This window comes from Somniosus microcephalus, unplaced genomic scaffold (assembly GCF_052327205.1).
Source record: "Somniosus microcephalus isolate GS21.2 unplaced genomic scaffold, FLI_Smic_1.0 unresolved_chr4, whole genome shotgun sequence".
NCBI lineage: Eukaryota > Metazoa > Chordata > Chondrichthyes > Squaliformes > Somniosidae > Somniosus > Somniosus microcephalus.
In genome coordinates, this window is record NW_028225182.1 from 47,974,832 (window position 1) to 48,002,374 (window position 27,543).

The 27,543-nt window shown below is 56.8% G+C and overlaps 1 protein-coding gene across 8 annotated transcripts in view; it reads left to right on the forward strand.

The window, feature by feature from the left end:
• The window catches only part of mblac1 (metallo-beta-lactamase domain containing 1), a 420,822-nt gene extending 410,481 nt beyond the window's left edge, over positions 1 to 10,341 (forward strand). For 4 of the 8 annotated variants that reach the window (XM_085977486.1, XM_085977480.1, XM_085977483.1 and 1 more), the window contains one exon: positions 9,589 to 10,341. In XM_085977486.1, the coding sequence (XP_085833612.1) occupies positions 9,663 to 10,340 (678 nt within the window). In that variant the 5' untranslated portion in view covers positions 9,589 to 9,662 and the 3' untranslated portion in view covers position 10,341. Of the gene's footprint in view, positions 1 to 7,512; positions 7,634 to 9,585 lie in introns of those variants that run through there. The other 4 variants (XM_085977487.1, XM_085977485.1, XM_085977482.1 and 1 more) reach the window with 2 other exon arrangements.
• Positions 10,342 to 27,543: the final 17,202 nt, after the last annotated feature.

The following is a 27,543-nucleotide window of genomic DNA, read 5'->3' on the forward strand; positions in this document are numbered from 1 at the left end:
AACCCCCACAACCACACAAACCCCACAACACCAACCACAACCCACAACCCCCCAACCCACAAACCCCACAACCCCAACCACACAACCCCTCCCACCTCAAATCCCCACATCCCCACCACACATACCCCACATCCCCCACCACAACCCAAACCCACCACAACCCACACCACAAACCCCACAACCCACACACAAACCCCCCACAACCCCACCCACCACTAACCCCACAACCCCACCACACAAACCCCACAACCCCCACCACCACAAACCCCCACAACCCCACCACACATCCCCACTACCCTCCACACCCCCACAACCCCACACACAAACCCCACACCACCAAACCCCACCAACCCCACAACCCCACACCCCCACCACACAACCCCACAACCCCACCACACAACCCCACACCCCCCACACAACCCCACAACCCACCACACAAACCCCAACCCCACCACCCACAACCCCACACCCCACACAAACCCCACACCACCACACAACCCACAACCCACCACACAAACCCCACCCCCACCCTCCCCAACCCCCCACCAAACCCACAACCCCACCACACAAACCCCACCACCCCACCACACCAAACCCCACCCACCACAAACCCCACACCCACACACAAACCCCCACACCCACCCTCACTCCCCACACCCACCACACTTTCCCCCTCCTCCCCACCTCTCTTCCCCTCTCCCCTCCTCTCTTTCCCTCTTCCCTCCTCTCTCTTCCCCTCTTCCCCTCCTCTTCCCCATTTCCCTCCTCTCTTTCCCACTCCCCTCCTCTCTTCCCCTCATCCCCACCTCTCTTTCCCCTCTTCCCCTCCTCTCTTTCCCCTTCCCCTCCTCTCTTTCCCCTCTTCCCCTCCTCTCTTTCCCCTTTCCCTCCTCTCTTCCCTCTTCCCCTCCTCTCTTTCCCCTCTTCCCCTCCTCTTTCCCCTCTTCCCCTCCTCTCTTTCCCCTATTCCCCTCCTCTCTTCCCCTCTTCCCCTCCTCTCTTTCCCCTATTCCCCTCCTCTCTTTCCCCTCTTCCCCTCCTCTCTTTCCCTCTTCCCCTCCTCTCTTTCCCCTCTTCCCCTCCTCTCTTTCCCCTCTTCCCCTCCTCTCTTTCCCCTCTTCCCCTCCTCTCTTTCCCCTCTTCCCTCCTCTCTTCCCCTCTTCCCCTCCTCTCTCTCCCCTCTTCCCCTCCTCTCTTTCCCCTATTCCCCTCCTCTCTCTTCCCCTATTCCCCTCCTCTCTTTCCCCTCTTCCCCTCCTCTCTTTCCCCTATTCCCCTCCTCTCTTCCCCTATTCCCCTCTCTCTCTTCCCCAATTCCCCTCCTCTCTTCTCCCCTATTCCCCTCCTCTCTTCCCCTATTCCCCTCCTCTCTTTCCCCTATTCCCCTCCTCTCTTTCCCCTATTCCCCTCCTCTCTCTTCCCCTATTCCCCTCCTCTCTCTTCCCTATTCCCCTCCTCTCTTTCCCCTATTCCCCTCCTCTCTTTCCCCTATTCCCCTCCTCTCTTCCCCTATTCCCTCCTCTCTTTCCCCTATTCCCCTCCTCTCTTTCCCCTATTCCCCTCCTCTCTTTCCCCTATTCCCTCCTCTCTTCCCCTATTCCCCTCCTCTCTTCCCCTATTCCCTCCTCTCTTCCCTATTCCCCTCCTCTCTCTCCCTATTCCCCTCCTCTCTCTCCCCTATTCCCCTCCTCTCTCCCATCCCCTACTCCCACCCTCCTCTCTCTCCCCTATTCCCCTCCTCCTCTCCCCTATTCCCCTCCTCTCTCCCCTATTCCCCTCCTCTCTCTCCCCTATCCCCTCCTCTCTCCCTATTCCCTCCTCTCTCTCCCCTATTCCCCTCCTCTCTCTCCCCTATCCCCTCCTCTCTCCCCTATTCCCCTCCTCTCTCCCCCAATTCCCCTCTCTCTCCCTATCCCCTCCTCTCTCTCCCCTATCCCCTCCTCCTCTCCCCTATCCCCCTCCTCCCTTCCCCTCCTCTCTCTCCCCTATCCCCTCCACTCTCTCCCAATTCCCTCCTCTCTCTCCCTATTCCCCTCCTCTCCTCCCCAATCCCCTCCTCCTCTCCCCCTATCCCCCCCCTCACTCCCCAATCCCCCCTCCCCCATCCCCTCACTCCCCCTTCCCCACCTCTCCCAATCCCCCTCTCACCCTATCCCACCACTCCCTCCCTATCCCCTCCACCCCCTTCCCCTCCTCTCCCCCCCTATCCCCTCCCTCCTCCCCTATCCCTCCTCTCCCACCCTATCCCCTCCTCTCCCTCCCCTATTCCCTCCTCTCCCTATTCCCTCCTCTCTCCCCATCCCCTCCCCTCTCCCCCTCCTCCCTCTCCCCTCCTCCCTCTCCCTCTCCCCTCTCCCCCTCCCCCTCCTCCCTCTCCCCCTCCTCCCTCTCCCCTCTCCCCCCTCCTCCCTCTCCCCTCCTCCCCTCCCCTCCACCCTTTCCCCTCTCCCCCTCCTCCCTTTCCCCTCTCCCCCTCCTCCCTTTCCCTCTCCCCCTCCTCCCTTTCCCCCTCTCCCCTCCTCCTTTCCCCTCTCCCCCTCCTCCCTTTCCCCTCTCCCCCTCCTCCCTTTCCCCTCTCCCCCCTCCTCCCTTTCCCCTCTCCCCCTCCTCCCTTTCCCCTCTCCCCCCTCCTCCTTTCCCCTCTCCCCCTCCTCCCTTTCCCCTCTCCCCCTCCTCCCTTTCCCTCTCCCCCCTCCTCCCTTTCCCCTCTCCCCCCTCCTCCCTTCCCTCTCCCCCCCTCCCTCCCACTCCCCCTCTCCCTTCCCCACCCCCCTCCTCCCTTCCCCTCTCCCCCCTCCTCCCTTTCCCCTCTCCCCCTCCTCCCTTCCCCCTCCCACTCCCCTTACCCCACTCCCCCCTCCTCCCTTTCCCCTCACCCCCTCCTCCCTTTCCCCTCTCCCCCTCCACCCTTCCCCACACCCCCCTCCTCCCTTCCCCTCTCCCCCTCCCTTTCCCTCTCCCCCTCCTCCCTTCCCTCTCCCCCTCCTCCCTTCCCCTCTCCCCCCTCCACCCTTCCCCTCCCCCCCTCCATCCCTCCCACCCCCCCTCCTCCCTTCCCCTCTCCCCCCTCCTCCCTTTCCCCTCACCCCCCTCCTCCTTCCCCTCTCCCCCTCCTCCCTTCCCACTCCCCCCTCACCCTTCCCCTCACCCCCCTCCTCCCTAACCCCTCTCCCCCTCCTCCCTTCCCCTCTCCCCCTCCTCCCTTCCCCTCTTCCCCTCCTCTCTTTCCCCTCATCCCCTCCTCTCTTTCCCCTCTTCCCTCCTCTCTTCCCCTCCTCTCTTTCCCCTCCTCTCTTTCCCCTCTTCCCCTCCTCTCTTCCCCTCATCCCTCCTCTCTTTCCCCTCTTCCCCTCTCTCTTTCCCTCTTCCCTCCTCTTTCCCCTCTCCCCTCTCTTTCCCCTCTTCCCCTCCTCTCTTTCCCCTCTTCCCCTCCTCTCTTCCCCTCTTCCCCTCCTCTCTTTCCCCTCCCCTCCTCCAATCCCCTCCCCTCCTCTCTTCCCCTCTCCCCCTCCTCTCCCCCTCCCCTCCTCTCTTTCCCCTCTTCCCCTCTCTTCCTCCTCCCTCCTCTTCCCCTCTTCCCTCCTCTCTTCCCCTCTTCCCCTCCTCTCTTTCCCCTCTTCCCCTCCTCTCTTTCCCCTCTTCCCTCCTCTCTTTCCCCTCTTCCCCTCCTCTCTTTCCCCTCTTCCCCTCCTCTCTTCCTCCTCTCTTCCCTCTTCCCTCCTCTTCCCCTCTTCCCCTCCTCTCTTTCCCCTCTTCCCCTCCTCTCTTTCCCTCTTCCCCTCCTCTCTTTCCCCTCTTCCCCTCCTCTCTTTCCCCTCTTCCCCTCCTCTCTTTCCCCTCTTCCCCTCCTCTCTTTCCCCTCTTCCCTCCTCTCTTTCCCCTCTTCCCCTCCTCTCTTTCCCCTCTTCCCTCCTCTCTTTCCCCTCTTCCCCTCCTCTCTTTCCCCTCTTCCCTCCTCTCTTTCCCTCTTCCCCTCCTCTCTTTCCCCTCTTCCCCTCCTCTCTTTCCCCTCTTCCCTCCTCTCTTTCCCCTCTTCCCCTCCTCTCTTTCCCCTCTTCCCCTCCTCTCTTTCCCCTCTTCCCCTCCTCTCTTTCCCTCTTCCCCTCCTCTCTTTCCCCTATTCCCCTCCTCTCTTTCCCCAATTCCCTCCTCTCTTTCCCCAATTCCCCTCCTCTCTTTCCCCAATTCCCCTCCTCTCTTTCCCCAATTCCCCTCCTCTCTTTCCCCAATTCCCCTCCTCTCTTTCCCCTATTCCCCTCCTCTCTTTCCCCTATTCCCCTCCTCTCTTTCCCCTATTCCCCTCCTCTCTTTCCCCTATTCCCCTCCTCTCTTTCCCCTATTCCCTCCTCTCTTTCCCCTATTCCCCTCCTCTCTTTCCCCTATTCCCCTCCTCTCTTTCCCCTATTCCCCTCCTCTCTTTCCCCTATTCCCCTCCTCTCTTTCCCTATTCCCCTCTCTCTTTCCCCTATTCCCCTCTCTCTTTCCCCTATTCCCCTCCTCTCTTTCCCCTATTCCCTCCTCTCTTTCCCCTATTCCCCTCCTCTCTTTCCCTATTCCCCTCCTCTCTTTCCCTATTCCCTCCTCTCTTTCCCTATTCCCCTCCTCTCTTTCCCCGATTCCCCTCCTCTCTTTCCCGATTCCCTCCTCTCTTCCCCTATTCCCCTCCTCTCTTTCCCCTATTCCCTCCTCTCTCTCCCCTATTCCCCTCCTCTCTCTCCCCTATTCCCCTCCTCTCTCTCCCCTATTCCCACTCCTCTCTCTCCCCTATTCCCCTCCTCTCTCTCCCCTATTCCCCTCCTCTCACCCCATCCCCCTCTCTCCCCTATTCCCCTCCTCTCTCTCCCCTATTCCCCTCCTCTCTCTCCCCTATTCCCCTCCTCTCTCTCCCCTATTCCCCTCCTCTCTCTCCCCTATTCCCCTCCTCTCTCTCCCCTATTCCCCTCCTCTCTCTCCCCTATTCCCTCCTCTCTCTCCCCTATTCCCCTCCTCTCCCCTATTCCCCTCCTCTCTCTCCCTATTCCCCTCCTCTCTCTCCCCTATTCCCCTCCTCTCTCTCCCCTATTCCCCTCCTCTCTCTCCCTATTCCCCTCCTCTCTCTCCCCTATTCCCCTCCTCTCTCTCCCCTATTCCCCTCCTCTCTCTCCCCTATTCCCCTCCTCTCTCTCTCCCCTATTCCCCTCCTCTCTCTCCCCTATTCCCCTCCTCTCTCTCCCCTATTCCCCTCCTCTCTCTCCCCTATTCCCCTCCTCTCTCTCCCCTATTCCCCTCCACTCCCTCCCCTATTCCCCTCCTCTCCCCTATTCCCCTCCTCTCCCTCCCCTATTCCCCTCCTCTCCCTCCCCTATTCCCTCCTCTCCCTCCCCTATTCCCCTCCTCTCCCTCCCCTATTCCCCTCCTCTCCCCTCTCCCCCTCCTCCCTCTCCCCCTCCTCCCTCTCCCTCTCCCCCTCCTCCCTCTCCCCCTCCTCCCTCTCCCCACCTCCTCCCCTCTCCCCTCCTCCCTCTCCCCCTCCTCCCTTCCCCTCTCCCCCCTCCTCCCTTCCCCTCTCCCCCTCCTCCCTTTCCCCTCTCCCCCCTCCTCCCTTTCCCCTCTCCCCCTCCTCCATTCCCCTCTCCCCCCTCCCCCTTTCCCCTCTCCCCCCTCCTCCCTTTCCCCTCTCCCCCTCCTCCCTTTCCCCTCTTCCCCCTCCTCCCTTTCCCCTCTCCCCCTCCTCCCTTTCCCCTCTCCCCTCCTCCCTTTCCCCTCTCCCCCTCCTCCCTTTCCCCTCTCCCCCTCCTCCCTTTCCCCTCTCCCCCCTCCCTTTCCCCTCTCCCCCTCCTCCTTTCCCCTCTCCCCTCCTCCTTTCCCCTCTCCCCCCTCCTCCCTTTCCCCTCTCCCCCCCTCCTCCCTTTCCCTCTCCCCCCTCCTCCCTTTCCCCTCTCCCCCCTCCTCCCTTTCCCCTCTCCCCCCTCCTCCCTTTCCCCTCTCCCCCCTCCTCCCTTTCCCTCTCCCCCTCCTCCCTTTCCCCTCTCCCCCTCCTCCCTTTCCCCTCTCCCCCCTCCTCCCTTTCCCCTCTCCTCCCTTTCCCCTCTCCCCCTCCTCCCTTTCCCCTCTTCCCCTCCTCCCTTTCCCCTCTTCCCCCTCCTCCCTTTCCCCTCTCCCCCCTCCTCCCTTTCCCCTCTCCCCCCTCCTCCCTTTCCCTCTTCCCCCTCCTCCCTTTCCCCTCTTCCCCTCCTCCCTTTCCCCTCTTCCCCCTCCTCCCTTTCCCCTCTTCCCCCTCCTCCCTTTCCCCTCTTCCCCCTCCTCCCTTTCCCCTCTTCCCCCTCCTCCCTTTCCCCTCTTCCCCCTCCTCCCTTTCCCCTCTCCCCCCTCCTCCCTTTCCCCTCTCCCCCCCTCCTCCCTTTCCCCTCTCCCCCCTCCTCCCTTTCCCCTCTCCCCCCTCCTCCCTTTCCCCTCTCCCCCCTCCTCCCTTTCCCCTCTCCCCCCTCCTCCCTTTCCCCTCTCCCCCCTCCTCCCTTTCCCCTCTCCCCCTCCTCCCTTTCCCCTCTCCCCCCTCCTCCCTTTCCCCTCTCCCCCCTCCTCCCTTTCCCCTCTTCCCCCTCCTCCCTTTCCCCTCTTCCCCCTCCTCCCTTTCCCCTCTTCCCCCTCCTCCCTTTCCCCTCTTCCCCCTCCTCCCTTTCCCCTCTCCCCCTCCTCCCTTTCCCCTCTCCCCCTCCTCCCTTTCCCCTCTCCCCCTCCTCCCTTTCCCCTCTCCCCCTCCTCCCTTTCCCCTCTCCCCTCCTCCCTTTCCCCTCTCCCCCTCCTCCCTTTCCCCTCTCCCCCTCCTCCGTTTCCCCTCTCCCCCTCCTCCCTTTCCCCTCTCCCCCCTCCTCCCTTTCCCCTCTCCCCCCTCCTCCCTTTCCCCTCTCCCCCCTCCTCCCTTTCCCCTCTCCCCCCTCCTCCCTTTCCCCTCTCCCCCCTCCTCCCTTTCCCCTCTCCCCCCCTCCTACCCTTTCCCCTCTCCCCCTCCTCCCTTTCCCCTCTCCCCCCTCCTCCCTTTCCCCTCTCCCCCCTCCTCCCTTTCCCCTCTCCCCCCTCCTCCCTTTCCCCTCTCCCCCCTCCTCCCTTTCCCCTCTCCCCCCTCCTCCCTTTCCCCTCTCCCCCCTCCTCCCTTTCCCCTCTCCCCCCTCCTCCCTTTCCCCTCTCCCCCCTCCTCCCTTTCCCCTCTCCCCCTCCTCCCTTTCCCCTCTCCCCCCTCCTCCCTTTCCCCTCTCCCCCCTCCTCCCTTTCCCCTCTCCCCCCTCCTCCCTTTCCCCTCTTCCCCCTCCTCCCTTTCCCCTCTTCCCCCTCCTCCCTTTCCCCTCTCCCCCCTCCTCCCTTTCCCCTCTCCCCCCTCCTCCCTTTCCCTCTTCCCCCTCCTCCCTTTCCCCTCTTCCCCCTCCTCCCTTTCCCCTCTTCCCCCTCCTCCCTTTCCCCTCTTCCCCCTCCTCCCTTTCCCCTCTTCCCCCTCCTCCCTTTCCCCTCTTCCCCCTCCTCCCTTTCCCCTCTTCCCCCTCCTCCCTTTCCCCTCTCTCCTCTCTCTCCTTTCTCTCTCCACTGACCACACTCCAAAAATACTTCATTGACTGTAAAGCGCTTGGGGACGTCCAGTGGCCGTGAAAGGCGCTATAGAAATGCAAGTCTTTTTTCTTTCTCGCTTCCCCTCCACTCTCCCCCTCCTCTCTTCCCCTCTCCCCCCTCCTCTCTTCCCCTCTCCCCCTCCTCTCTTCCCCTCTCCCCCTCCTCTCTTCCCCTCTCCCCCTCCTCTCTTCCCCTCTCCCCCTCCTCTCTTCCCCTCTCCCCCTCCTCTCTTCCCCTCTCCCCCTCCTCTCTTCCCCTCTCCCCTCCTCTCTTCCCCTCTCCCCCTCCTCTCTTCCCCTCTCCCCCTCCTCTCTTCCCCTCTCCCCCTCCTCTCTTCCCCTCTCCCCCTCCTCTCTTCCCCTCTCCCCCTCCTCTCTTCCCCTCTCCCCCTCCTCTCTTCCCCTCTCCCCCTCCTCTCTTCCCCTCTCCCCCTCCTCTCTTCCCCTCTCCCCCTCCTCTCTCCCCCTCCTCTCTTCCCCTCTCCCCCTCCTCTCTTCCCCTCTCCCCCTCCTCTCTTCCCCTCTCCCCCTCCTCTCTTCCCCTCTCCCCCTCCTCTCTTCCCCTCTCCCCCCCTCTCCCCCTCCTCGCTTCCCCTCTCCCCCTCCTCGCTTCCCCTCTCCCCCTCCTCGCTTCCCCTCTCCCCCTCCTCGCTTCCCCTCTCCCCCTCCTCGCTTCCCCTCTCCCCCTCCTCGCTTCCCCTCTCCCCCTCCTCGCTTCCCCTCTCCCCCTCCTCGCTTCCCCTCTCCCCCTCCTCGCTTCCCCTCTCCCCCTCCTCGCTTCCCCTCTCCCCCTCCTCGCTTCCCCTCTCCCCCTCCTCGCTTCCCCTCTCCCCCTCCTCGCTTCCCCTCTCCCCCTCCTCGCTTCCCCTCTCCCCCTCCTCGCTTCCCCTCTCCCCCTCCTCGCTTCCCCTCTCCCCCTCCTCGCTTCCCCTCTCCCCCTCCTCGCTTCCCCTCTCCCCCTCCTCGCTTCCCCTCTCCCCCTCCTCGCTTCCCCTCTCCCCCTCCTCGCTTCCCCTCTCCCCCTCCTCGCTTTCCCCTTCCCCCCTTTCCCCCTCCTCCCTTTCCCCTCTTTCCCGAGGGGCAAGAGGAGGGGGAGAAAGAAAGAGGGAGGCTGGGGGAGAGAAGGAGGGCGGTGAGAGAGAGAGAGGAGGCGGAGAGGGAGAAATTAATTTCCGTTAATGCTGTGCTTACTAATTTGAGCGGATGAAGCGAATCGAATCGTGGGTAAACCTGTGTTTACAAGCGCCCCCCTCCAGCTCAGTTGGCAGTGCTGTTTGGATAAGATGTTAAACCTGGGCCCCGTCTGCTCTGGGAAGGGCGCTATATAAATGCAAGGCCTTCTTTCTATTACCGATATGTCTCTGCGACACCATACTTGGGGTGATGGTGAGAGGTTGGAAAAGGACCAGTGACTAATCCTTGGTCGCTGTCCAGTATACTGTGGAGTCAGAAGAAAGACTTGCATTTCTCCAGCGCCTTTCACCACCTCAGGACGTCTCAAAGTGCTTTACACCCAACAAAGTACTTTTTGAATGTGTAGTCACTGTTGTAATGCGGGAAACGCGGCAGCCAATTTGCGCACAGCAAGCTCCCACAAACAGCAATGTGATAATGATCAGATCATCTGCTTTAGTGATGTTGATTGAGGGATAAATATTGGCCCTGGACACCGGGGAGAACTCCCCCTGCCATTCTTTGATATAGTGGCCTTGGGCTCTGTTGCGTCCACCTGAGAGGGCAGACGGGGCCTCGGTTTAACGTCTCGTCCGAAAAACGGTCGACAGTGCAGCGCTCCCCTGGATCAGTCAGCCTAGATTTTCGTGCTCGAGTCTCTGGAGTGGGACTTGAACACTCAACCTTCCTGATCCTGAGGCAGGAGTGCCGCCTGTCCACTGAGCCACAGCCACTGGTCCCAGAAATACAGGCAAATTATATTTAAACATGAATGTCTTCAGCTTTGAACAGCACATTTATTTGGTTTTCAATGCCCTTTTTTTTGGTCTTCAAGCAGGATAAGGACTGGGATCTTGGACATCCGTTGGGTTGAGTTTGAAGCTTCCCTCGTTACTTCAGCTAACCGCTGGTATGCAGAGTCACTGCAGCACCACGAGTGTCGCTTTAAAAACTGGGACACAACCCGTTGCCTCGCCCGCCATACGTGGCCACCCTTATTCAGTTTTTGCGATTAAAGAAGGCTACGCCTACACAGACCAAGACGGCAACACAAAAGCAGATGGGTCAATCACCCTGGTTAAAGGACCGCAGGTTATTATAGTGGACACTGGGAATCCTTGGGACAAGGGGGTTATATTACAGACCTTGGAAAGGCACGGCCTCGAGCCAGAGGACGTCACGTTTGTGGTTTGCACCCACGGCCACTCCGATCACGTCGGCAACCTCAACCTCTTCCCCCAGGCCACCTTCATCGTGTCTTACGACATCTGCAAGAGGGACGTCTACCTCAGCCACGACTTTCGGGCCGGTCTCCCCTTCAGAATTGACGACCACGTCGAGGTCTTTGCCACCCCCGGCCACTGCGGGAGTGACGTGAGTGTCCTGGTGCGGGGCACAGAGGAAGGCACCGTGGTGGTGGCCGGAGACTTGTTTGAACGAGAAGGCGACGACGGCAGCTGGCAGCTGCTGAGTGAAAACCCTGAGCTGCAGGCTCGGCACCGAGAGAAAGTGCAGGCCTCGGCTGATGTTATTATTCCCGGGCACGGGCCGCCCTTCAGAGTAATAAAGGAACGTGGGCCTGTTCCGTGAAGCAACTGATTCTCGTGTCTTCTTCCCCGCTGTAGATAATGGTGGCCCTCGTTCAAATAGCCATTCTTTGCGTAAGTTTGGACTCCGTGTGTCAGCCGTGGCTCAGTGGGTAGCACCCTCGCCTCTGAATCAGACGGTTGTGGGTTCAAGTCTCACTCCAGAGACTTGAGCCCAAATATCTAGGCTGATACTCCCAGTGCAGTACTGAGGGAGCGCCGCACTGTCGGAGGGGCAGTACTGAGGGAGCGCCGCACTGTCGGAGGGGCAGTACTGAGGGAGCGCCGCACTGTCGGAGGGGCAGTACTGAGGGAGCGCTGCACTGTCGGAGGAGCGGTACTGAGGGACCGCTGCACTGTCAGAGGGGCATTACTGAGAGCGCCGCGCTGTCGGAGAGGCAGTACTGAGGAAGCGCCGCACTGTCGGAGGGGCAGTACTGAGGGAGCGCCGCACTGTCGGAGGGGCAGTACTGAGGGAGCGCCGCACTGTCGGAGGGGCAGTACTGAGGGAGCGCTGCACTGTCGGAGGAGCGGTACTGAGGCAGCGCCGCACTGTTGGAGGGGCGGTACTGAGGGAGCGCCGCACTGTCGGTGGGGCGGTACTGAGGGAGCGCTGCACTGTCGGAGGGGCAGTACTGAGGGAGCACTGCACTGTCTGAGGGGTGGTACTGAGGGAGCGCCGCACTGTCGGATGTGCCGTCTTTCGGATGAGACCTTAAACCAGAGGCCCCGTCTGCTCAATCAGATAGACGTAAAAGATCCCACGGCCACTGTTCCAAAAAAGGGCAGGCGGAGTTCTCCCCGGTGTCCTGGGGCCAATATTTCTCCCTCAATCAATATCAGTAAAACGGATTATCACATTGCTGTTTGTGGGAGCTTGCTGTGCGCAAATTAGCCGCTGCGTTTCCTACATTACAACAGTGACCGAACTTCAAAAGCACTTCAAGTAAAGCGCTTTGGGACGTCCGGTGGTCGTGAAAGGCGCTGTCGAATCGCGAGTTTTTCTTTTCTTTTCTTTTCACCACAGCGGAGTCCAACCCAGCCCTCACCTATTTCCTCCCAACCCAACAGTAAGTACCGGGATAGATTAAGAACCAACCCTGTGGGCCTTCTGTCTCTGTATCTCAGCACCGCGTCACTGCCTGACCGGGTGTGCCCCTCGGCTGTAGATTCCAGGGAGCATCTCGTAAGGGGTGGCAGCATGGTGCAAGACGGCACACTCGGAACTGATTGGCACTCTGGGCTATGGGAGGCAGATGGAAGGGAATGGAACAATTATGCAGGCCAATTTGGGAGGGGGGGCGTGGAAACCTACATAGGACCGGAGGAGGTTTCCGCTATAGGGAGGGGCAAGGCCGCGGAGGGATTTCAACACAAGGGAGAGAATCGCTGAGATTCCACATGCGTCAGTTTGTACATGTACGCTGACGACACCCAGCTCTACCTCACTACTTCTTCTCTCGACCCCTCCACGGTGTCTAAATTAGTCAGACAGCTTGTCCGACATCCAGTTCTGGATGAGCAAAAATGTTCTCCAGTTGAATATTGGGGAAACTGAAGCCATTGTTTTCAGTCCCCACCACAAACTCCGTTCCCTCGCCACCGACTCCATCCCTCTCCCTAACCTCTGTCTGAGGCTCAACCACACTGTTTGCAACCTTGGTGTCATATTTGACCCTGAAATGAGCTTCCGACCACATATCCGCAGCATAGAAACATAGAAGATAGGAGCAGGAGTAGGCCATTCGGCCCCTCGAGCCTGCTCCGCCATTCAATGCGATCATGGCTGATCATCCAAATTCAGTACCCTGTCCCTGCTTTCTCCCCATATCCCTTGATCCCTTTAGCCTCAAGAAATATATCTAACTCCTTGAATATATTTAATGAATTGGCCTCAACTGCCTTCTGTGGTAGAGAATTCCACAGGTTCACCACTCTCTGGGTGAAGAAATTCCTCCTCATCCCTGTCCTAAATGGCTTACCCCTTATCCTTAGACTGTGACCCCTGGTTCTGGACTCCCCCGCTATCGGGAACATCCTACCTGCATCTAGTCCGTCCAGTCCTGTTAGAAATTTATAAGTATAACAAAGACCGCCTATTTCCACCTCCGTAACATCGCCCGTCTCCGCCCTTGCCTCAGCTCATCCGCTGCTGAAACCCTCATCCATGCCTTTGTTGCCTCTAGACTTGACTATTCCAACCCACTCCTGGCTGTCCTCCCACATTCCACCCTGCGTAGACCTGAGGTCATCCAAAACTCGGCTGCCCGTGTCCTAACTCGCACCGAGTCCCGTTCACCCAACACCCCTGTGCTCGCTGACCTACATTGGCTCCCGGTTAAGCAGCGCCTCGATTTCAAAATTCTCATCCTTGTTTTCAAATCCCTCCATGGCCCTCGCCCCCTCCCTATCTCTGTAACCTCCTCCAGCCCCACAACCCCCCCAAGATATCTGCACTCCTCTAATTCTGCCCTCTTGAGCATCCCTGATTATAATCGCTCAACCTTTGGTGGCCGTGCCGTCTGTTGCCTGGGCCCTAAGCTCTGGAATTCCCTCCCTAAACCTCCCTGCCCCTCTATCCTCCTTTTAAGACACTCCTTAAAACCGACCTCTGGCCAAGCTTTTGGTCACCTGCCCTAATTTATCCTTATGTGGATCAGTGTCAAATTTTTGGTCTTAAAATACTCCTTGGGACGTTTTACTACATTAAAGGTACTATATAACTACAGGTTGTTGTTGAGATAATGGGGAATTACAGTTAAAGGGCGACTGGTCTTCAGACCCGCCTGCAAACGCTTGTGGGGAAACACACGGAGCTCCTAGAATGCAAGTCGTCCTCTCTCCCTGTTAAGTCACTGTGCTGTAAAATGCTTATCTGTTTCGGTTAATCTCATGACGCAATGTTTCGTAACTTCCAGCATTTAACCAGTTCACTCCCAAGTATTAAATCTTTTTCGGCACGAGACGGAAACAAAGTGTCTGTGGCAGAAGCAAGTTCAACTGCAGTCCGGGTAGAGGCCCGGTGGGATTGACCCTGGAGGTTTCTGAGGGCCGAGAACTGAAAACTTTGGGCTGGGGCTTTGGCGTAGGATGCTTGCCAAGTGTAAAGGTTGTTCTTAAAATAAACCATTGTTCTGTTTTTTTTTTAATTGCTTTGGGGGAATTGTTTGGCTTCCTCTTGGCAACAAGTGATGAGATTGATTAAAATCAGGAGCAAACTGCGCGGAATTGTTAGGTGCAGCAACGCCTCTCCTGCAACCTCCTCTGGCTCACGCCCCTCGTTCCAGTCTGGACCTCCATGTGTCCCAGCCTCCATAGAATCACGGAAGTTTACGGCACAGGAGGAGGCCATTCGGCCCATCGTGTCCGTACCAGCTGGCAAAGAGCTCTCCAGCCTAATCCCACTTTCCAGCTCTTGGTCCGTAGCCCTGCAGGTTACGGCACTTCAAGTGCATATCTTTTTAAATGCGATGAGGGTTTCTGCCTCTACCACCCTTTCAGGCAGTGAGTTCCAGACCCTCACCACCCTCTGGGTGAAAAAAGTTCCCCTCAAATCCCCTCTAATCCTTCTCCCAATTACTTTAAATCTATTCAAGAAGGAGTTGGATATATTTCTTAAGGCTAAAGGGATCAAGGGATATGGAGAGAAGGCAGGGACAGGGTACTGAATGTGGATGATCAGCCATGATCTCATTGAATGGCGGAGCGGGCTCGAGGGGCTGAATGGCCTACTCCTGTTCCTATCTTCTATGTTTCTATGCCCCCTGGTTATCGACCCCTCTGCCAAGGGAAACAGTTCCTTCCTATCCACTCTATCTAGGCCCCTCATCATTTTATACACCTCGATTAAATCTCCCCTCAGTCTCCTCTGTTCCAAAGGAAAACAACCCCAGCCTCTCCAATCGTTCCTCACGGCTAAAATTCTCCAGTCCCGGCAACATCCTGGTAAATCTAAAAGCAAAATACAGCGGATGCTGGAAATCTGAAATAAAAACAGAAATACTCAGCAGGTCAGGCAGCATCTGTGGAGAGAGAAACAGAGTTAACGTTTCAGCTCGATGACCTCTGGTGAATCTCCTCTGTACCCTCTCTAATGCCTCCATCTGCTCCATTGTTGGTGGCACAGTGCTTCGGCCATTTTACCCTGCCCTCCGGAATTTCTGCGTAAAACCCCCTCTCTTCACCTTCAACAGCCTTCTCAAAACCTTGCTCTATGACAGTGCCCACCGGGTCACCTCCTCTTAACTTCCCAGTTCCCGCTTGGTGTCCATTAGCCTCCTCTTGTGAGAAGCTGTGACGTAAGAAAACTACTAGGCACTTGGTCTCAGCTTTAATCAACTGTTTTACAACATGGAGGTCTAGTTGTGTCCTTCACTAGTTCCTGTTAAGAATGTCCTGCACAAGCTGGGCCCGTGCCCGAGTAGTTATACTCTCCCTGGATAGCGCCACCCGCAGGCCGCTCAGTATTATTTCATAAGTCTTTCTTTCATGAATGACTGATTCATGTCAAGCTGCTTGGAATGTTTCACTACCTTAAAAGTGCTGCCTCATTACAGGTTCTTGTCTCCTCACTGCGGTGCACTGTCCCTCAGAATGTCCCTTCTTGTTTCGTGTGACGGGAGCAGCTTATAATGGGACGTCTGGTTTGGCGATCCATGCGATGGCCTCCTGAGATACCGAGCAGGGAAAGGAGGCAGCTCCCCACAACAGATCTCAGTGGGTGGGTTGATGCGATGTGTTCAGTGGACTGGGACTCGCGGACACAGTCGCACTTCTTTGGGTTGTCCCTCATCTTCCACTGGTGGGGCAGGCGGTTGCGTCGTCCGCACCCTGCGCGGATTGGCTTGAGTGCTGTCCACTGTCTTCCAGGGGTCTGTGGGGGGGGGTCGAAGGCAGGGACCTGTTGGGTCAGCGATGAGCTGATGGTTCTTTCTGTTGCGGGCGCCCCGCGATTCCGTCCATCCGGTGGGACAGCGGGTCGATACCAGCTGCGTGAACACTGGCCGCTGTTTCCCCAGAATGGCCGGCGCAATTTTAAGCGTGTTCGTAGTGGGTTTCTCAAGTCTTTGTGAACGGGAAGGTCGCTGAGATGTTGCTCCTGATTTCTTTTCCATCTTGTGGAGCACGGTGGCGAATGGTGGGTGGGGCTTTCCGCCATTCAATACTGAGCGGCCTGCGGGTGGCGCTGTCCAGTGCGAGTATAAATACTCGGGCACGGGCCCAGCTTGCGCAGGACATTCTTTAACAGGAACTAGTGAAGGACACAACTAGACCTCCATGTTGTAAAGCAGTTGATTAAAGCTTTGTTTAAGGCTTAGACCAAGTGCCTAGTAGTTTTCTTACGTCACAGCTTCTCACAAGTGGAGGCTAATGGACACCAAGCGGGAACTGGGAAGTTAAGAGGAGGTGACCAGGGGCGCTGCCATAGAGCGTGGGACAGCACCGGGGAGCCACTCAGTCGGAGTGGACTTGAGCGTCCCCTGACACCGACCTCGTGGCGGCGTTTAGGCTGCACATCCACCATCTTTGTTTGGCGGACCATGAGGCAGAATGGCCATGGGCAACAGGCACTGGTTGGGGTGGGGCCCTCGTTCGTCCGTAACAATGGCCTGGAAAATTATGACACGCTGGGATATTTACAACAGAAAGTGAGTAGGTTGGAACAGTAGGGGAAAAATTCACTATCGCCCCGTTTGAGGCGCCATTATCGGCCGTGCGCAAAGTTTAGCACCTGGCGCTAATTATTGCCTCCGACAGCAAACTTGGCTTTTATCGCCCCTGGAGGTGATTGGAGCGCTAAATCAGGCGCTTCACACCTCTCTTAAGGCGCTAAGGCCGAGGAGCGAGGCGCTACTTCACAGCGCTGGCGACACTCGTGATGTCAGTCAGCAATGGAACACAGACACACTGGCACCGGACAGTTCTTAAAGGGGAGTTCTGACGAAAGGTCATCGACCTGAAATGTTAACTCTGTTTCTTTCTTCACAGATGCTGCTTGACCTGCTGAGTTTCTCCAGCATTTTCTGTTTTTATCTTAAAGGGGAGGGTAGATCTTGCTCTGCATCCACATCCTGCTCATCGCAGCCTTGAATCTCGGCCTGGAGAGACCTGTACATCAAATCTGCTGGAAAGAACAATGGAGAGGCCCAGGGAAAGAGCTCAGAGTGCAGCCCCCACAGTCTCTTCTAAATCGATACAAGGAAGGGCAAATCAAAATGAACCTGCAAAGTGCTGCTCTGTACCCAAAACTCCTTCACATTTGAATCTCTCCAGAAGTCTCTCTCTCTCTCTCAGAATGCGTGGTGCAAAAATGTCACCAATAAAAAAAAAAGGCAGGAAGCTGTCGCCTTTAAATAGCGCCCCCCCAGTCCCTTCCTGGCTGCAAAACGCTCCCCTCTACCTGTCGTTGCTAGTGGCAGGCGGTAAGGCAGGGGGCGCCACTCAATATCCAGTCTGGGGCGTTACCGGGGTGTTGCGCACTCGACTGACGTCACGATCTGCCGGCGCAGGAGATCGTGGCGGTAGTGTTTAGCGCCGCCGCAAAATGTCTAGTTAATTTCGCGAGCGGCGCAAACATCGCCGCGCCCGGGCGCGAGTTATTTTGCGCCCCACTTAGCGCCCTCTTAAGGCGCTAACGTGAGGCGCAAACCAACCGAATTATTCCCCCTAAGACTTCGAATCGATTCGTTGTGGATTGATGAAAGGAATTGACGCTTTAGTACCCGTGACAGCTTGTACCAAGTGCGGGCCACAGGGGCTGCTAACATTCATAAATCTGTAACTTCTCCAAATCAGATCTTTTAAATGGCAAACTTTAATATAAACAGAGGAGAGTGACATGTGTATGACTCAGTCTCTATAAAGGGAGAGGTTTTTGGAGCTGAAAACTTATGACCTCAAGGAAGAGAAATAGATATGGAAATCTTTCAGTGACCTATGGCCCGAATCCTCAGCACAGTAAAGTGTTATCAACTCTGGAACATACAGATTACTGGTTATGACATTGTCATAATTCTTTTACGTATTTTTCTTTTTTATTCGTTCATGGGATGTGGGCGTCGCTGGCAAGGCCGGCATTTATTGCCCATCCCTAATCGCCCTCGAGAAGGTGGTGGTGAGCCGCCGCCTTGAACCGCTGCAGCCCGTGTGGTGAAGGTGCTCCCGCAGTGCCGTTAGGGAGGGAGTGCCAGGATTTTGACCCAGCGACGATGAAGGAACGGCCGATATACTTCCAAGTCATGATGGTGTGTGACTTGGAGGGGAACTTGGAGGTGGTGGTGTTCCCATGCGCCTGCTGCCCTGGTCCTTCTAGGTGGAAGAGGTCGCGGGTTTGGGAGGGGCTGTTGAAGAAGCCTTGGCGAGTTGCTGCAGTGCATCTTGTAGATGGTACACACTGCAGCCACGGTGCGCCGGTGGTGGAGGGAGTGAATGTTTAAGGTGGTGGATGGGGTGCCAATCAAGCGGGGCTGCTTTGTCCTGGATGGTGTTGAGCTTCTTGAGTGCTGTTGGAGCTGCACTCATCCAGGCAAGTGGAGCGTATTCCATCACACTCCTGACTTGTGGCTTGTAGATGGTGGAAAGGCTTTGGGGAGTCAGGAGGTGAGATACTCGCCACAGAATACCCAGCCTCTGACCTGCTCTTATAACCACAGTATTTATGTGGCTGGTCCAGTTAAGTTTCTGGTCATTGGTGACCCTCAGGATATTGATGGTGAGGGATTCGGCGATGGTAATGCCGTTGAATGTCAAGGGGCGGTGGTTAAAAGCTCGCTTGTTGGAGATTGTCATTGCCTGGCACTTGTGTGACGGAATGTTACCTGCCACTTATCAGCCCAAGCCTGAACGTCATCCAGGTCTTGTTGCATGCGGGCATGGACTGCATTATTATCTGAGGAGTTGCGAATGGCGCTGAACACTGTGCAGTCATCAGCGAACATCCCCATTTCTGACCTTATGATGGAGGGAAGGTCATTGATGAAGCAGCTGAAGATGGTTGGGCCTAGGACACTGCCCTGAGGAACTCCTGCAGTGATGTCCTGGGGCTGAGATGATTGACCTTCAACCATCTTACTTTGTGCTAGGTATGACTCCAGCCAGTGGAGAGTTTTCCCCCTGATTCCCATTGACTTCAGTTTTACTAGGGCTCCTTGATGCCAGACTCGGTCAAATGCTCCTTGATGTCAGGGGCAGTCACTCTCACCTCACCTCTGGAATTCAGCTCCTTTGTCCATGTTTGGACCAAGGCTGTAATGAGTTTGGGTGCTGAATGGACTTGGCGGAACCCAAACTGGGCATCAGTGAGCAGGTTATTGGTGAGTAAGTGCCGCTTGATAGCACTGTCGATGACACCTTTCATCACTTTGCTGATGATTGAGAGTAGACTGATGGGGCGGTAATTGGCCAGGTTGGATTTACCCTGCTTTCTGTGGACAGGACTTACCTGGGCAGTTTTTCACTTTGTCGGATAGATGCCAGTGTTGTAGCTGTACTGGAACAGCTTGGCTAGAGGTGCAGCCAGTTCTGGAGCACAACTCTTCAGCACGACAGCCGGGATGTTGTCAGGGCCCACAGCCTTTGCTGTATCCAGTGTGCTCAGCCATTTCTTGATATCACATGGAGTGAATCGAATTGGCTGAAGACTGGCTTCTGTGATGTGGGGACCTGAGGAGGAGGCCGAGATGGATCATCCACTTGGCACTTCTGGCTGAAGATGGTTGCAGACGCTTCAGCCTTGTCTTTTAAACTCACATGCTGGGCTCCACCATTATTGAGGATGGGGATATTCTTGGAGCCTCCTCCTCCCGTTAGTTGTTCAATGGTCCACCACCATTCACGACTGGATGTGGCAGGACTGCAGAGTTTTGATCTGATCCATTGAGTGTGGGATCGCTTAGTCCTGTCTATAGCATGCTGCTTCTGCTTTTTAACATGCATGTAGTCCTGTGTTGCAGCTTCCCCAGGTTGGCACCTCATTTTTAGGTACGCCTGGTGCTGCTCCTGGCATGCTTTTCTACACTCCTCATTGAACCAGGGTTGGTCCCCTGGCTTGATGATAATGGTAGAGTGAGGGGTATGCCAGGCCATGAGGTTACTGATTCTGGTGGAATACAATTCTGCTGCTGCTGATAGCCCACAGCGCCTCGTGGATGTCCAGTTTTGAGCTGCTAGATCTGTTCTGAATCTATCCCATTTAGCATGGTGGTAGTGCCACAGTGTGAAGACAGGATTTCATCTCCACAATGACTGTGCGTTGTTCACTGCTACCAATGCTGTCATGGACAGATGCATCTGCGATAGGGAGATTGGTGAGGACGAGGTCAAGTAGGTTTTTCCCTCGTGTTGGTTCTCTCACCACCTGTCACCAGCCCAGACTGGCAGCTATGTCCTTCAGGACTCGGCCAGCTCGGTCAGCAGTGGTGCTACCGAGCCACTCTTGGTGATGGATATTGAAGTCCCCCACCCAGAGTACATTCTGTGCCCTTGCTACTCTCAGTGCTTCTTCCAAGTGGTGTTCAACATGGAGGAGCACTGATTCATCAGCTGAGGGAGGGCGGTAGGTGGTAATCAGCAGGAGGTTTCCTTGCCCATGCTTGACCTGAAGCCGTGAGACTTCATGGGGTCCGGAGTCAATGTTGAGGACTCCTAGGGCCACTCCTTCCTGACTGTATACCTCTGTGCCACCACCCCAGCTGGCTCTGTCCTGCCGGTATGACAGAATATACCAAGGAATGGTGATGGAGAAGTTTGGGACATTGGCTGAAATTTATGCAGATCTTACTCATTTTTTCAACGACTGGCTTTTTGAAATGTTTTCAACTTTCTCCCCTCTTGAAAGTGGTGAACCCTCGGTGGCCGAACGTGCTGGAGTGCGGTTCCGGGCGGAGTGCGGTTCCAGGCGGAGTGCGGTTCCAGGCGGAGTGCGGTTCCGGACGGAGTGCGGTGCCGGGCGGAGTGCGGTGCCGGGCGGAGTGCGGTGCCGGGCGGAGTGCGGTTCCGGACGGAGTGCGGTTCCGGACGGAGTGCGGTTCCGGACGGAGTGCGGTTCCGGACGGAGTGCGGTTCCGGGCGGAGTGCGGTTCCGGGCGGAGTGCGGTTCCGGGCGGAGTGCGGTTCCGGGCGGAGTGCGGTGCCGGGCGGAGTGCGGTGCCGGGCGGAGTGCGGTGCCGGGCGGAGTGCGGTTCCGGGCGGAGTGCGGTGCCGGGCGGAGTGCGGTTGCGGGCGGAGTGCGGTTGCGGGCGGAGTGCGGTTGCGGGCGGAGTGCGGTTGCGGGCGGAGTGCGGTGCCGGGCGGAGTGCGGTGCCGGGCGGAGTGCGGTGCCGGGCGGAGTGCGGTTCCGGGCGGAGTGCGGTTCCGGGCGGAGTGCGGTTCCGGGCGGAGTGCGGTTCCGGGCGGAGTGCGGTGCCGGGCGGAGTGCGGTTCCGGGCGGAGTGCGGTGCCGGGCGGAGTGCGGTGCCGGGCGGAGTGCGGTTGCGGGCGGAGTGCGGTTGCGGGCGGAGTGCGGTTTCGGGCGGAGTGCGGTTCCGTTGGAGTGTGGTTCTGGGTGGAGTGCGGTTCTGATGTCAGGCTAACTGGTCTGTAGTTCCCCATTTTCTTTCTCCTTTTTTAAATAGTGTGGTTACATTTGCTACCTTCCAATTCCGCAGGAACCATTCCAGAATCTATGGAATTTTGGAAGATGACAACCAATTCATCGACTATCTCTATAGCCACCTCTTTTAAAACCCTAGGATGTAGGCCATCAGGTCCATGGGATTAATCGGCTTTCAGTCCCATTAATTTCGCCAGTACTATTTTTTTATTAATACTAATGCTGCCCCTCCGACAGTGCGGCGCTCCCTCAGTACTGCCCCTCCGACAGTGCGGCGCTCCCTCAGTACTGACTCTCCGACAGTGCGGCGCTCCCTCAGTACTGCCCCTCCGACAGTGCGGCGCTCCCTCAGTACTGCCCCTCCGACAGTGCGGCGCTCCCTCAGTACTGCCCCTCCGACAGTGCGGCGCTCCCTCAGTACTGCCCTTCCGACAGTGCAGCGCTCCCTCAGTACTGTCCCTCCGACAGTGCGGTGCTCCCTCAGTACTGCCCCTCCGACAGTGCTGCGCTCCCTCAGTACTGCCCCTCCGACAGTGCGGCGCTCCCTCAGTACTGCCCCTCCGACAGTGCGGCGCTCCCTCAGTACTGCCCCTCCGACAGTGCGGCGCTCCCTCAGTACTGTTCCTCTGACAGTGCGGCGCTCCCTCAGTACTGCCCCTCCGACAGTTCGGTGCTCCCTCAGTACTGCCCCTCCGACAGTGCGGCGCTCCCTCAGTACTGTTCCTCTGACAGTGCGGCGCTCCCTCAGTACTGCCCCTCCGACAGTTCGGTGCTCCCTCAGTACTGCCCCTCCGACAGTGCGGCGCTCCCTCAGTACTGCCCCTCCGACAGTTCGGTGCTCCCTCAGTACTGCCCCTACGACAGTGCGGCGCTCCCTCAGTACTGCCCCTCCGACAGTGCAGCGCTCCCTCAGTGCTGCCCCTCCGATAGTGCGGCGTTCCCTCAGTGCTGCCTCTCCAACAGTGCAGCACTCCCTCAGTACTGCCCCTCCGACAGTGCGGCGCTCCCTCAGTACTGCCCCTCCGACAGTGCGGCGCTCCCTCAGTACTGCCCCTCCGACAGTGCGGCGCTCCCTCAGTACTGCCCCTCCGACAGTGCGGCGCTCCCTCAGTACTGCCCCTCCGACAGTGCGGCGCTCCCTCAGTGCTGCCCCTCCGACACTTCGGTGCTCCCTCAGTACTGCCCCTCCGACAGTTCGGTGCTCCCTCAGTACTGCCCCTCCGACAGTGCGGCACTCCCTCAGTGCTGCCCCTCCGACAGTTCGGTGCTCCCTCAGTACTGCCCCTCCGACAGTGCGGCGCTCCCTCAGTACTGCCCCTCCGACAGTGCGGCGCTCCCTCAGTACTGCCCCTCCGACAGTGCGGCGCTCCCTCAGTACTGCCCCTCCGACAGTGCGGCGCTCCCTCAGTACTGCCCCTCCGACAGTGCGGCGCTCCCTCAGTACTGCCCCTCCGACAGTGCGGCGCTCCCTCAGTACTGCCCCTCCGACAGTGCGGCGCTCCCTCAGTACTGTTCCTCTGACAGTGCGGCGCTCCCTCAGTACTGCCCCTCCGACAGTTCGGCGCTCCCTCAGTACTGCCCCTCCGACAGTGCGGCGCTCCCTCAGTACTGCCCCTCCGACAGTTCGGTGCTCCCTCAGTACTGCCCCTCCGACAGTGCGGTGCTCCCTCAGTACTGCCCCTCCGACAGTGCAGCGCTCCCTCAGTACTGCCCCTCCGACAGTGCGGCGTTCCCTCAATACCGCCTCTCCGACAGTGCAGCGCTCCCTCAGTACTGCCCCTCCGACAGTGCGGCGCTCCCTCAGTACTGCCCCTCCGACAGTTCGGTGCTCCCTCAGTACTGCCCCTCCGACAGTGCAGCGCTCCCTCAGTACTGCCCCTCCGACAGTGCGGCGCTCCCTCAGTACTGCCCCTCCGACAGTGCGCCGCTCCCTCAGTACTGCCCCTCCGACAGTGCGGCGCTCCCTCAGTGCTGCCCCTCCGACAGTTCGGTGCTCCCTCAGTACTGCCCCTCCGACAGTTCGGCGCTCCCTCAGTACTGCCCCTCCGACAGTGCGGCGCTCCCTCAGTGCTGCCCCTCCGACAGTTCGGTGCTCCCTCAGTACTGCCCCTCCGACAGTTCGGTGCTCCCTCAGTCCTGCCCCTCCGACAGTGCAGCCCTGTCAAATGAATGGACCAAAAGACAATGAAGGGTGGATTATAAGAAATCACACCGACTACAGCTTAATACGTTAAGTGTTTCCGTAACTCGGTAAAGGTTGGGAAAACGTTCCCTGGTGACTGGGGCCAACTCCCGATAGTTGGAAAGGTAAAAATCAAGCTCAGGGTTGTCAAGAAGAGCAAAGGTTGTTAAAGATTATCACTGGAACTGTCCAATACTCCAGGTGTGGTTTCCACAGCAAACAGTATGAAGCAACTGCATTGGCATAACCGGCTTTGATAACAACTGAAATATTGCTGTGTATGGTAATCAGGAACTAAGCACTGCGCATATGAAATCTATTAGCCCGCTGACATTTGGAAAAACATTATCTCATAACAAGATTATAGCATGTCATTCTCTGATATGCAAAAGTGTCTATGGCTGGGAACAAGTGGGAATAAAACAGCCTGAAGATGGATTACTTGACCAGTCACTGCCCTAGCACAATTAATTAAACCAAAGTATGGCCTTGAAGCAGTTCATTTGTAATAAGTTGGTTTTTTGAAATGTTTTAAAATTGATGAATTAAAACACACACCTTTTAATCTGTGGGAGAACACAAAAGGACAGGCAGTCAATGAACTACAGCTAATGAAGGTCCTGATGTAGAAAGACGACTGAGCCCTTGGTTTGAGCATTAAACAAGGCTTTAATCAACTGTTTCACAACCATGAGATTCTAGTTACATCACTAGTTCCTGGTTACAGAAACATCCTGAGCAAGCTGGGCCCACGCCCGAGTATGTATACTCCTTGGACGGCGCCACCAGCTGGCCGCCCAGTGTTACTTCATGAGTCATGGTAAGATTCATGACCGTGCCAACAGAGTCATGGAGGGTCTTACAGCTGACTGTAGTCCGGTCTTCACACGGTGACCAGACGTAGCAAGAGTCTGGAATGGGGACCTGGCTGTTTCCTTCCTCTCACCCAGGGACATGATGAGGCCATTGAAGTATCATAGAACAGCTCGGCACAGAAGGAGGCCATTCGGCCCGTTGAGAGCAATCCAGTTAGTCCCACTCCCCCGCTCTTTCCCCATATCCCTGCAATTTTTTCTCCTTCAAGTATGTATCCAATTCCCTTTCGAAGGCTACTGTTGAATCTGTATCCACCACCCTATCAGGCAGTGCATTCCGAATCCTAACCATTCGTTATAGGTACGTGTGAGGTGGCACATATTGGTAGGAATAAAGAGGCCACATTCACCTTGGTTATTGGTGAGTAAGTGCCGTTTGATAGCACTGTTGATGACGCCTTTCATCACTTTGCTGATGACTGAGAGTAGACTGACGGGGGTAATTGGCCGGATTGGATTGTCCTGCTTTTTGTGGACAGGACATACCTGGGCAGTTTTCCACATTGTCGGATAGATACCAGTGTACTCCACTGGAACAGCTTGGCTAGAGGCGCAGCTAGTTCTGGAGCACGAGTCTTCAGCACGACAGCCAGGATGTTGTCGGGGCCCATAGCCTTTGTTGTATCCAGTGCGCTCAGCTGTTTCTTGATATCACGTGGCGAATTGGCTGAAGACTGACTTCTGTGATGGTGGGGATCTCAGGAGGAGGCCGATATGGATCATCCACTCGGCACTTCCGGCTGAAGATGGTTGCAAACGCTTCAGCCTAGTCTTTTGCAGTCACGTGCTGGGCTCCACCATCATTGAGGATGGGGATATTCTTGGAGCCTCCTCCTCCGGTTCGTTGTTTAATGGTCCACCACCATTCACGACTGGATGTGGCAGGACTGCAGAGCTTTGATCTGATCCGTTGATTGTGGGATCGCTTAGCCCTGTCTATAGCATGTTGTTTCCACCTTTTAGCATGCATGTAGTCCTGTGTTTCAGCTTCCCCAGGTTGGCACCTCATTTTTAGGTACGCCTGGTGCTGCTCCTGGCATGCTTTTCTACACACCTTATTGAACCAGGGTTGGTCCCCTGGCTTGATGGTAATGGTAGAGTGAGGGATGTGCTGGGCCATGAGGTTACAGATTGTGGTGGAATACAATTCTGCTGCTGCTGATGGCCCACAGCACCTCATGGATGCCCAGTTTTGAGCTGCTAGATCTGTTCTGAATCTATCCCATTTAGCATGGTGGTAGTGCCACACAACACGATGGAGGGTGTCCTCAGTGTGAAGACGGGACTTCGTCTCCACAATGACTGTGCGGTGGTAACTGCTACCAATGCTGTCATGGACAGAAGCATCTGCGATAGGTAGATCGGTGAGGACGAGGTCAAGTAGGTTTTTCCCTCGTGTTGGTTCTCTCACCACCTGTCGCAGACCAGACTGGCAGCTATGTCCTTCAGGACTCGGCCAGCAGTGGTGCTACCGAGCCACTCTTGGTGATGGACATTGAAGTCCCCCACCCAGAGTACATTCTGTGCCCTTGCTACTCTCAGTGCTTCTTCCAAGTGGTGTTCAACATGGAGGAGTACTGATTCATCAGCTGAGGGAGGGCGGTAGGTGGTAATCAGCAGGAGGTTTCCTTGCCCATGCTTGACCTGAAGCCATGAGACTTCATGGGGTCCGGAGTCAATGTTGAGGACTCCCAGGGCCACTCCTTCCCGACTGTATACCACTGTGCCGCCACCCCTGGTGGGTCTGTCCTGCCGGTGGGACAGGACTTACCCCAGGGATGGAGATGGAGAAGTTTGGGACATTGGCTGAAAGGTATAAGAACATAAGAAACAGGAGCAGGAATAGGCCACTCGGCCCCTCGAGCCTGCTCCACCATTCATTAAGATCATGGCTGATCTTGGGCTCAAAGCCACTTCCCTACCCGCTCCCCATAACCCTTCATTCCCTTATCTTGCAAAAATTTGTCTATCTCCACCTTAAATGTAATTAATGACCCAGCCTCCACGGCTCTCTGGGGCAGAGAATTCCACAAATTTACGACCCTCAGAGAGAAGAAATTCCTCCTCATCTCAGTTCTAAAAGGGCGACCCTTTATTCTGAGACTGTGCCCCCGTGTTTGAGATTTCCCCATGAGGGGAAACATCCTCTCTGCATCTACCTTGTCGAGCCCCCTCAGTATTTTATATGTTTCAATAAGATCACTGTAGTGTATGTACTTTGCAGAAGGAACTATATTCTGCAGCCCCTGTATACTACAGTACCAGTAGTGACCACCCCTGTATATAAGCATGTGTAGTAACTTTTGCATAGTAGTTCCAGGTTGTCTCCACTCAGTAAAGACCTGTTATAACCAACTCCTGCAGTCCGTGTCTCAATTATACATGGACATAATACTGGCGACGAGCAGATCCGAACTTACCTACAGTCTGCACCACCTCATGGGGATCCATCCCTGAAGCGAAGTTATCAGAGGTCAAGGCCAGAAGGAAGAAAGAAAAAATAAAAATAAAACGAACAGAAGAAACGGGCGTCGACCGTGGGCATCCGCCTTTGATTCATCGGAGTTGAAGATTTGCAGGACAGGCTGTCGAGAGCGGGGCTTGGTTATCCTGTCGATGGTGTTTCAGCTAATCGGGCTGGTGGCAGGTAGTACACTGATCCTTCCTGGGCTGCGGCGGTCTAGAGCTCGATCAGGTGGCTTTTCAACGGGGCCGAGCAGCGTTGTCGGGAAGAGGAGAGAGAGAGAGGGTGAAGCACACAGGGCGCGGCCGGTGCTACGAAGCCGGGCAGCGTACAGACCCGAGAAGAGGGAGGCAAGTGTCCCGCAGGGTTGCTCCGACGACGGGGAATTAATAAAAATTAGAAGCGCAGAAAGCCGCGAGGAGCTGCAGTTTGCCACGGGAACCGCGGAGAGCGGTGTTAGCAGCAGCACGGGGGGAAGTGCGCGAAGACCATAGGGCGTCGCCATCAAGGCATAAAATGCCAGCAACAGCGCTAGCAGCAGCAGAGGAGACAGAAAGCGCGGGAGGCGCCATCTTAATCCAGCGGGGAAGAAGGCAAAGCGCGGGAGGCGCCATTTTGTTATATCGGGAAAGAAGGCAAAGCGCGGGAGGCGCCATCTTAGATTTCCAAGGTGCCGAAGACTGGCAATATCACTGCCTTCGATAATGCAATAGAAGACTGGACCATGTATGTGGAAAGAGTCGAGGTATATTGCGAGGCAAACGAAGTAGCCGATGAGAAAAAGGCATCGGTACTACTAAACTTAATGGGCGCAAGAACGTACGGCCTATTGCGGAACCTGATTACTCCAGTCAAACCGAAGGCGAAGAGTTTTAACTAAATTGTTGATATCCTACAGGAACACCTAAATCCTACACCACTGCTGATAGCAGAAAGATTTAAATTCCACAGGAGAAATCAGCATAAAGATGAGAGCAATGCTGATTACCTTACGGAACTACGCAAGCTATCAAAGCACTGCCAGTTCGGAGCAGGACTGGCAGATACCCTACGGGACAAATTTGTCTGTGGACTCCTGAGTGAAGGAACCCAGAAGAG